This window comes from Pistacia vera, unplaced genomic scaffold (assembly GCF_008641045.1).
Source record: "Pistacia vera cultivar Batoury unplaced genomic scaffold, PisVer_v2 Contig645, whole genome shotgun sequence".
Classification (NCBI taxonomy): Eukaryota; Viridiplantae; Streptophyta; class Magnoliopsida; order Sapindales; family Anacardiaceae; genus Pistacia; species Pistacia vera.
The window spans coordinates 489,431-500,326 of record NW_022196496.1 but is presented as its reverse complement, the minus strand read 5'-3'; the positions used below and the strand labels follow the sequence as shown (position 1 = coordinate 500,326).

At 34.9% G+C, this 10,896-nt stretch overlaps 1 protein-coding gene across 3 annotated transcripts; it reads right to left on the bottom strand.

Moving 5' to 3' along the window:
- Positions 1 to 623: 623 nt before the first annotated feature.
- On the bottom strand, positions 624 to 8,226 carry LOC116111598 (protein MRG1). 3 transcript variants are annotated; one of them, XM_031397762.1, is made up of 11 exons: positions 7,926 to 8,226; positions 7,172 to 7,225; positions 6,951 to 6,964; positions 5,907 to 6,095; positions 4,704 to 4,739; positions 4,017 to 4,057; positions 3,492 to 3,593; positions 2,471 to 2,550; positions 1,628 to 1,797; positions 1,204 to 1,288; positions 624 to 1,061 (listed from the first exon to the last, which is right to left on the bottom strand). In XM_031397762.1, the coding sequence occupies exons 1-11, from the start codon at positions 7,949 to 7,951 to the stop codon at positions 971 to 973; spliced, it is 888 nt and encodes a 295-aa protein (XP_031253622.1). In that variant the 5' UTR covers positions 7,952 to 8,226; the 3' UTR covers positions 624 to 970. The 3 variants fall into 3 exon arrangements, with proteins under 3 accessions (XP_031253622.1, XP_031253620.1, XP_031253621.1); XM_031397760.1 differs by having other exon boundaries at positions 625 to 1,061; positions 5,907 to 6,052; XM_031397761.1 differs by having other exon boundaries at positions 627 to 1,061; positions 5,916 to 6,052.
- Positions 8,227 to 10,896: the final 2,670 nt, after the last annotated feature.

The window sequence follows — 10,896 nt, the reverse complement described above, 5'->3', positions numbered from 1 at the left end:
CACCTCCCTTCTCCCTTGCACGACGACGACGCCTCCCTCCTTCACTGGAATCAACGATGACAACACTTCTCCTACTCAAAATCGAAGAAAGACAACGCCTCTCTCTTTTGGAAATATCGCTGGAATCGACGATGACAACACTTCTCCTACTCAAAATCGACGAAAACGACGCCTCTCTCTTTTGTAAAGATATTTCCACTCTTTTATTTTTATTTTTTATTTTTTTTATATGAATCTATTGCTTTGATGATGTTTGAATTTGTATGTAAAAGACACTTGCGGTTTTGTTATTAATTATTATGTATTTTATTATTTAATTTGTAATGGATGATGTTTGGAGACTTAATTTGTAATGGATGATGTTTGGGGACTCTGGATTGTAGTTAAATTGGGATTGTTATTGAGTTTGAATTAGGTAGTAACTAAGTTGATATTCTGAAATTTTCAAAAAAAAAATATATATTTTGTTTTGGCTGTGCTAACATCACTGGTCCAACCGACCAGTCTAACCGATTGGACCAGTTGACCCGGACAGTGATGTGGATTGCCTTCCGGTCCGGGTTTTAAAACAATGATTGTGTATTGAAGATTATTCATTTTACATTCAATAAACCATCAACATTAACGACAGAGCCTGGCACAATTCTGTCATGAAAGCAGCAGTGCAAAGAAAAGGAACATTCTTCAAGGTTTGAATTGAAATCGAGAAATGCATATCATGAACAGAGCAATTACAATTAACTGTCTTCATTGTACAAAAACAAGTCTTGAATTGACATCACTCAGCCACCTACCTGAAAGAAACCAAAAGGTAACAAAATGCTAGTAGTGTTACAACAATTGGATGCTGCCTTCTAGGATTGTTGAAGCAAAAGACTATCATGCTAAGGTTGTCATGAAACTCAGTGGCAACACCATCTACTGACGTCAATTATTACAATGAAGATAGCAGAGCGTTTTCGTAGATCCATCAGTCATCTTTTCCTTTGGCATTATCATCAGAAACACTAGATCCATCATAGGTAGAAAGAAAATAAGTACTTTGATTCTTCTGCAGCCACCTGCTTGACATCGAAGATGATTATTTCTCAGGCAAAGCATTTTTGGAGCGCAGATTTTTCAAACACTAAAGTAATCATACTTTGAGCAATTTAAATTTCTCTAAAAGTTCAAGAACATAACAAGTAGGGATTGAGTTCATACTTGAGAAAGTCAGTCAATTTCTGCTGCATGCGGGTCAGAGTTTCATCTTCAATGTTAACATATGCCAATAGCTCTGGCAACTTAACTGCAAACACAAAAAAGAACAAGTAAAAATACACTAAACAAACGTTCAAAGTTTATGCACTATATAGAAAGATAATACATGAATATTAAAGTTTTATGTAGATCATCTCCAGTTTAAAATCTGAAAGGGGGAGAATAAATTTGCATACAGCTCAACCAAACTTCAATAGATAATTGCAAAACAAATACATAATTAAATAGAGCAATCTAATACTAAAGTTTTCATAAAAAAATACTATTTCATAAAAAAATACTATGTAAAAAGCGTATTTTATGACATTTTATTAAAACAAACCAACAGTGAAGGTTCAAATCGACTAGCACTTATGAATGGGCATACCAAAGAGGCGTAACAAATGTTCAGCACCATATATGGTAGATGGGGAAACATTATCTATGACTACATCATGATACTGTTCACGTTCTTTTTTGTAAAGAAGCATCGCAGGCAACGCTTTGTCAAAGTAAAGCCGAATGCCTCTCATGATTTCCGCAACTGTATCAACCATCCTGTATCCAAGAAAAATATGTACATGTCACCATTACAACTGCGATCTTAGGAATTTCAAATGGTAATTGACGTAACAATAGGATTTCAATTTATTCAATACAGCCTAACTTAACGTAAATTCACAATTTCTTCAAAACTCACAATCTCCACTGGAAGTAATTTACAGATGTAACAGCAAGAGAGCATGAAGAATATATGTGAGCATGGCACCACAGAGCACAATCATGTGTTTAGCATCCAAATGTTTCTGCTTCTGAGAGTGAACAAAGTAGGAGCTAAACTCCTCTCAAGTAGTTGGTAATTAAAAATATCATCTTAATTTATGACCCAAGTTGATTTTTTCACATTCTGACTGACAAATTAAATTTTTACAACCACTCTCATTCCTAATGAGTACACTTTCAAACAGTCAATACACAAACCTACAATTACAAATATTTAGTAGAAAACTATGACACTTCTGCTCATTATTAAAGTTAAAGAGATCAACACTTTTCAATCTGATTCAGCAAGATAGAAGAGAATTACCTTAATCACATAATGATAACAGAACAAATGTAATAAATTCATGTTACAGTTAATGTAAGGTAGAAAGCAACAAAAGTTCACATGACAAGCATATACATAAAAAGAAAATAATGCTAAAGATATGGACTTAGAAGTAAAACTTACAAGCCGTCCTTCTTTGTTCGGTATTGAATGTACTTTGTCAAAATCTCATCAACATTGGGTGAACGTGGAAGTTTAACAAGCTGCAGAAGGAAAGAATTATCTTATGATGGGCACAAACACACATATATAGCAATCCAAAACTTTATATAAGCTCCCCTAAATATGTCTGACCCGAAAAAATTTATTATATTTTTAAAGATATATTCAACTGTCAACCCATCAAAGCAGAGCACCATAATAATGACTATATAACCTACATCCCGGGATTTAAAATCACTGCTTTGCTTCACACATGTTCATAACATTATTTTAGATGATTATTGTAAACACCGTATAATCACACATAATAGATGTACATAAAACCATACTCTATAATGGAAAAAAAAAAATGAAAAATGATAGTTAAATGGCATACACATAAAATTTTAGATAATAATACATATTCATAATCCTACATTCTACAAAAAATAATTAAAAGGTACAAAAGTAGAAAGGTCTACAGATTATTGATTTTCATGGCTTGCAAACCCCAATAAATTACAATAAAGTTAGCAGAACTCACTGGTTAAATTAACTTGCAAGCTCTCAACTAACATTGGAAGAAAAAGAACAAATTGATAAATTCATCAGAGACACTGACTAAATAAATATTTATATGAAGCACATATGATGGATCTCCATATGAGCAATGGGGTAAAAATCTATGGTTGCAGTCCAAGCATTATGATTAGCTTGAATGAAATTTAATGGCAAAGTAAACACCAAACAGAATGTGGTCAATGTCAGGGGGACGCTATGGTTTCAAGGCTTATTCACCAGTTACGCTTCCACTTAGAAGTGGACTGGCAAATATTGAATTGCATGAAAACATCTCATCCTTCAAATTTCCCAAGAAAAGAAGAAGGAATATCTTCGTGAAAACAGCCAAAGCATGATGATAAATTTACTCTATTTAAACTAAAATCTTATCCACGCATCGTTGATATAAAAATAGCATTCCAACAGTTCATAACAAATATACCTGATCCTGCTGAGTAACAAATTCCCAATCATCAACAAGCTGCTTCTTTAAGGCTGAAGGAATTTGTATCTTGATCAACCTTTCTAAAGATAGATTATCCTTCTAATGATGTAAACCACATGTTGCACAACAATATTTAAAGGAGCCAATGTTAGAACCTTATAAGGAATATTAGGAATGCATATAACTTTCCAAATGAAGCAGTCATGTGTGCATGTGCAATTTTCTCCAGATTTGAAGAATATATTAGAAAAAACATATTAGTGAAAGCAAGAAAATGAGGTCTCAAACTAGGAAATTGCATCTCTGCTCCTCATCACCAATATCTTCTCTCTATTGTTATTGTGAAACCCATTAATTAGATTTAAAACACACTAAGTCTATATGCACATATCAGAGGGGACTTATAATATATAGGAAGCAACCAAGTGGGATAGCAGGTGATTCAACAGAAAGACAAATGTTCTTTTGATCTAAGAAAAGACAACTATTCAAGTATTATGTTTAGTTATATACAAACCAGACCTCTACACCCGAGTCACTCTTTCGCTTCTTCCCTTTTGCCACTGCAATAAATATTGACATATGTTATATAGCATGAATTTCAATGCCCTTTAAAACATATATTATTTTTAAAATGTTGTAAGATGTACTACACAACTTGAAGGGCAAAAGAGGTAGGTAGCTCTGTTTGTGAATCACATGAAATTTCAATTTTTAAGTTTGTTCACATTGCATTTAGGAGAAAAAATTGTACTGCTGCAAGAAATCCCATTGACAGCAGGCAATCATTTTTGATGTTTTTCACAATGGCATTCCTAAATTTTCAAAAGGACTTGTGCAACTGTTGAAAAATGATGGAATATAATTACCAGATACCATGTATGATAATGTTTCCATTTCTGTTATATACAGGATGACCAAGCACTTGACATAACTTTAAAAATCACAATATAGGGAACTAAAAGTTACTGGATAAAGCAATGACAAATATCAGGTACAGTAAGAACAGCATCATGTAAATATAAAGGGCTGGCAATCGCTTTTACCACAAAAACAAACACACTATAAGGCAATAAAAATTTCAACAGAAAGAAGCCCAGTAATAACTCTAATGAATGATACTGGTGATAATTTAAAAAACGAAAAACTATCACATCTAGAAGGAGGATCAAAAAAGAAAAATAGATAATTGATAAAGATAATAAATACCATTGCTCTTCAGGTCATCTTTATCCACCTTTGCATCTATAAATCAGAAGTAAAATCAGTAGTCAATAGGGTGGTAAAAGGGCATTTATAATTAATTTGTCAAACACTTGAAATTCCCAATGAGTCAAGAGTTAAAAAAAACTTCCATATGAACGAAAAGAATTGTCAGTTATGCCTTTTGTCTAGAACATAATGCATAAAAGATGAACTTAGACTCTGCGATTGAATTTAACTTTTAACAAGATAAAAGGGCTCCAAATCCTGATGAATTCATTAAGGCAATCATTTAGAACAGCTATAAACTCATTAGCCGTCATTCAACAGGAATGTTCACATCACCCCTTCCATTGTTGTGGTTAATGTTTAAATCACCAATGCTCTTCTAGTCCTCCACTTGCTGGACTGTAATTGGCCTATTCAGAAACAGTCTCCACAATATCATACGGCAAAAGCCATAACCAAAAGGTTCAAGGTGAACCTTTAACTCTCAAAATCCTAAAAGAAGGTACTTTTATTTACAAGAGACCTAAACAGTATTAATTATACCTATAATATTTATGGATAACTGCATTAAATACCTGTTTGAAGAAGCCATTATCAAGATTGAGTTTAAGAAATCTCATTACCATGCAGACTCCTAATTCTAGATCATGATTTGAGGAAAAAAGACTTCTACTGGTTTCTCTATACTTGAATCCTGGTTATACTCTAGATTCTAAGGACAATAATCTGGAACCAAAAGATTAAGCCTCACAGGAATCACAATCAATTAGCATCCAATGTTGACAAAATCAATTTAAGTACCCCAAAACCCCTAAAGGGGATTTGGGAAAATATTAAACATGAAAGAGAAGTGATCCTAAGAACATCTAAGCACACATTGGAGAAACATAATAATATAAATATGAAAATTCATTGTCAATTTTGTGCATACAGCCAACAATGGTCCAGTATGCCTTGGGAATATTCACTGCATACTACCCTGAACCAGTAAACCTAATTCCAAAAAAAAAAAAAAAAAAAACAAAGAAAAAAGACTTTTCGGGGGTCGGAGAAGGCTAAGATTATGCTTGCCTAAGGATACTGTACGCAGAAACACCCACATAAAAACGCTTACATATAATGAAGAGCTGATATTCAAGCTTTTAAGACTTTCTGCATTCATAAGTGAATAAGTTAAAATATAAAATGAGATGAGCTAACCAGTTGAACCTTTTTGCTTTGAATGAGCAGAACGTCCAGACTTTGAACTCTTGTCAACACCCTGTTTTTTTTGGAGAGCTTGCTGCTTCATTAAATTCTCTTCAGTATGTTTCAATAGCCGGTCCGCGCCAACCCATTCGTCCCAACTGTTGGCAAGATTTCCAAGCCATTTATATGATTTCTGTATCCCTTTTTGAAAAGGTTGATAAATATTAATAAATGCACACTTCCCCATTCTCTCTCTGTGAAAAGATTTTTCCTCAAATAAAATGTTTCATTGTTGTGCAATCCACAAAGAATAGACTCTTGTCCAGATCACAAGCATCTCCAACAAAAGTTTAAAAAGGGCTGAATATGTCCAACAACATATTCTAAAAATGTCCATGCGAACATAACCCTCCCCAAGTCCATAAAATCAATACAATGTTCAATTTACAAGGTATCAATCTCATAGGCCCAACTGACAGTATAAAATTTGCAAATTGCTCAAACGTTGAAATAAAAAAACAAGTGTGACTGGACTCTCCATTAAAAAAGACATATGAAAGCATGGTTAATATAAATAGTTGAGCATCCTACTTTAATATAAATAGTCATTTTGGTTTGATTTGCAAGGTATCAAGATATTTTTTTCTTAGACTCAGAATATTAGTTGCCAAAAACTTCATTATTGAGAAAGCATTTTTTATATAAAATAGTCACATTAAAAAAATACATTACATAATCCCAATTTGTGTTGACTGTTAATAAACTATATTTCTTCCACCACTCGAGAGACAATATTTATTATGGCGTCTAGTTTAAGTTATTTCATTGAAAGGAACTAACAGAATACCAAGTAATCAAATTCTGTGCTTTGTTCAAACATCATGCCACATTTCGGGGAGTGCAATCTGAATTAGATGACTAGAGTACTAAATATTGTGGTACAGTAAGAAAGAAAAAGAGGAAAAGACCTAAAATACCAGCACTTTGTATGTCATTAAGATAACAAATCAAACTCGAAACGTATAGCCAGGAGAATACAGCAGAAGGCATACTCACTTTTTATTCCAACCCTGCAAAACAACAAATTCTTTATCATTTAATATTGTAATGAGGTAAACTTTGTTCACCCACCATAGTCAGTGGTTCAAACATTTAGATTAAAAAGCTAAAATACAAACTGCTGTAACTTAAAGGAATTCCCCAAGAAAATACAAAAACATGATATGAAGTAATTTCTTAAGGAGAAAGAAATGAGACAGAGAGACGGGCAGACTCACAAGATAGTGAACATAGTATCTCCACTCTTTCTTTCGCAACTCAGCCTTTTGAACCTAAAACATAAATGCACAGTAAGTCAAACAAGAACCACTTGAATAAAAAAGTACTACATTACTATTTTGACAGAATTAGTAATTCCTACATTAATACATGAAGAGCAGAATTCCTACATTAATACATGAAGAGCAGAAGTTAATCGTAAAACAGATTTGACATTGAAAAATTCTGCATTGCACCAATGTGAAACAACACATCATCTTTACCAACATCAAACCAAAGTCACCTTATAAAACAGGCTTAATTATGTCTATGGATATTTCTTTCATTTCTCCATCCAACAGGATATTGAAGCACAACAGCAAGTACAATATCTCACTTTCCCAACTTAATGAAAACATATTGTGTTCTCACGGTCATCGCAAAACAAGAACTTTTTACATCACATCACCTATTTAGACTAAAAGCAAAATAAAAATTGAAACTTTCCATTCACATTATCAGTAACTCCAAAACCAAAAACCCCCATTAAATTTATTACAGCAACTATGACTCAATTAAGTAAAATTGATGACAACAAACACACTAACACAATAAACCCTAATTTCACTAATCAAAACGTTAAACTTTAAGAAAGAATCAAAAGAACTATTAGAGAATAAATAAAGCAACAAGACAGAAAAGTAAGAAAATGAGCTTATCTTAAGAATTAAAAGGCAGATGGAAAAAGAAAGAGAAAATTAAAAAAAGAAATGCCTTGGCTTCGTAGATGCGAGGGCCATGATAAGCGAGGACTCGCTCGCCCTCGGAGAAGAGGCTGGAATCGGGGGAAGGCGTTTCCCTGCTGGAGGTGTCACCGTCGCTGGCTGTGTCCTCCTTCGACGAGCTTCCCATTCTTTTTTCAATCTATTAGAAGCAGAGACACGATTTTTCTTTTTTCTTTCTTCTTTTTTGGCTTAAATTTTCTGCAACGCTCTCTCTCTCTCTCTCTCTCTGTGTCGCAGTGTCGCTCGCTCTGCTACGACTGGTCCGGGTCGGTTTCTCACTTTCTCTCCTTTTACCCGGTTCGAAGTGGTTTTAAGAATCAGACTTACTTTTAGCCCCGATATTTTAACCATGTTATCGTATAATGTTAAACAGATCCCTTCAATTTAGAATGTTCTAAACTCGTCCCTAACTAAAGTAGATCACCGACGACCATTGACTTAACTGTTTAAGTCCAGAATGTATATAGTAATTTATAGAATTCGGTTTGTTTCTTGTATTCAAAAGTTAGTTACAAAATAAAATTTCTTATTATTGGAATTGGACCAATCAGAGTTGATGTTATAACATATCTTCTATCCAAATCATGCAGAAATATATATCTAACAACAAGATTAATGTTAATTTCTTCAATTAATTTGAGAAATTGGATATTTATATGGTAATACTGTTGGTGCTGGAAGTTGATCAAAATTGATGATTAGTAGGGCTGTAATTAAACCTGTAATATTTATATTTTCTTTTTCTTTTTACTTCAAAGTTCAAAGTTTAGACAAGCAAAAACGTGTCAGTCCAGGACTCCAGGAATATGCTAGCTAAAAGAAAACTGGGCTTCAGATTCTGCAATTGACTCGGGCCTCAACTGATGTGACTCACGTTATATGAACCCACTTAAAACTTTTTCTTATGAATAATTTTAGATTTAAAATAACTATTTATTTAATTATATTCAGATTCTTATATTACAATGACTTCTGTGTCCTCCTCATTCCAAATCAATACTTAACTGTTCCAATTTTATGATTTTTCGTAATCTATTAAAAGAGAGTAAACGACATGTAACCACCCAAGGTTTGGTGAATCTATAAGTTTCCACCTGGTTTCATAAATTCCAAATTTTCACTTTTAAATTAACAAAAAGTCGTTTAATATAACGGTTAAAGGGTAAAATGGTCATTTGTATTGTATTAAATCTGATATGAAAATAAAAATTTTAACATAACCCTCTATATTTCAAATTTCTTCCACAAGCACCCTTGACAAATATCCCAACAATCCCTGCAAGTTTGAAATCTATCGATTGCAACCCTGCGACAGAAAAACCCAGATTTGCGGTAGCAGCCAAAACTGTTGCAGCAACAATCCGTATAATCCAACCCAGATCTATCGTGGAGAAAAGGAAATGAGAAAGAGAAGAGAGAAGAGAGAAAGAGGAGGCGGTAGCTAGATCTAGCTGCCAGATTTGGCCGCTGCTGACATTTGGATAGGAGAAAGATAGAGAAAAGTGAAGAGAGAAAGAGGTGGAGAAGAGAGAAGGAAAAAGAGAAGAGGAATATTGAAGAAGAGAGTGTTATTGAAATAAATTTGAAAGTAAGTTGATTTAGTTCCAATTTTACTAATTTGAGGGTGAAAAGTAATTTATTAATTTATTTGTCAAGGGTAATTTGATAATAGCATTCTTTAGAACTCAAAAATCAATAACAAAGTTAATTTAAGGGTGGCATTCTAAAATTTACTAAACCAGGTGTGGGAACTTATACATTAACCGAACCTTGGGTGGGAACATGTCATTTGCTCATTAAAATATTTCATCTATTGAATTGAATGTTTGGAGTATTGTGATGAAAAAATGATTTTATGGAATTCCTCCGTTAACATTCTCATTCACCCAACCATTTATTCAATATCAAGGGGTGCGTTTGGCTAAGTATTTTTATTCATATTTTGGACCGGATTTTACAGATAGTGTTTGTTTTATTATTTACAGAATCCTGTCCTGATAATTCAATCCTGACAATTTTTTTTTTGACCGTTACAATTTGTTTTTTTTTTTTCACTGCATCTTCACTGCTTCACTGCTTCACTTTCTCATATCCATCACCAGCTTCGTGCTTCACTTCTCAGTTGGCATTGCCGTTTTCAGTGCTTCACTTTCTCAGTATCCATCACCACCATTTCAGTTTCTGATAATCCATTACCAGGTTCAGTGGTTCACTTCCTAGTTTGCATTACCACCATTTCACTTTCTAGTATCCAGTACCAGCTTCAGTGCTTCACTTCTCACTGTGAACCCGCAATGCCTTCTGTCACAAACCCACATCCTAACCCAACGTGAACCCACCGTGAACCCGCAAATCCCTCTGTCACAAACCCACCGTGATCCCACCTCAGATCCCCAACCATGAACCCATCGTGACTCGATCTGTCACACACAAACCCACCGTGACCCGATTTGATCCTTACAACGCCACTGTGACCCGATCTATCGCAAACGCACCCACGGTGACCCGATCTATCGCAAACCCACCCACCCTGACCCGATCTGATCCTTAGAACCCCACCGTGACCCGATCTGTGACAAACACACCCACGGTGACTCGATCAACCGCAAACGCACCCACGGTGATCCGATCTATCACAAACGCACCCACCGTTACCCGATCTGTCGTAAACCCACACCCCGAGCACACACAACCCCACCGTGACCGTGGCCCGATCTACCGCAAACCAACCCACCCCGATCACACCGTCACCGTCACCCGATCTGTCGCATACCAACCCACACCGATCACACACAAACCCACTGTCACCGTGACCGGATCTGCCGCAAACCCACACCCCGATCTGGATCAAACCCACACCCCGATCTAGATCAAACCCACACCCCGATCTGGATCAAACCCACCTCAGATCTGTGTACAAGGGGATGCTGTTTTGCGTTTTTTCTTTGTTTGGCGTGAAT

Bases quoted from the DNA above. Each gene is read 5' to 3' on its own strand.
- LOC116111598 (XM_031397760.1), bottom strand. From the start codon at position 8,063: ATGGGAAGCTCGTCGAAGGAGGACACAGCCAGCGACGGTGACACCTCC. The intron at 7,226-7,925 runs GCATTTCTTTTT...TTTATGTTTTAG, and splicing joins CTCGCATCTACGAAGCCAAG to GTTCAAAAGGCTGAGTTGCG. The intron at 4,058-4,703 runs GTATTTATTATC...TATTTATTGCAG, and splicing joins AGATGACCTGAAGAGCAATG to TGGCAAAAGGGAAGAAGCGA.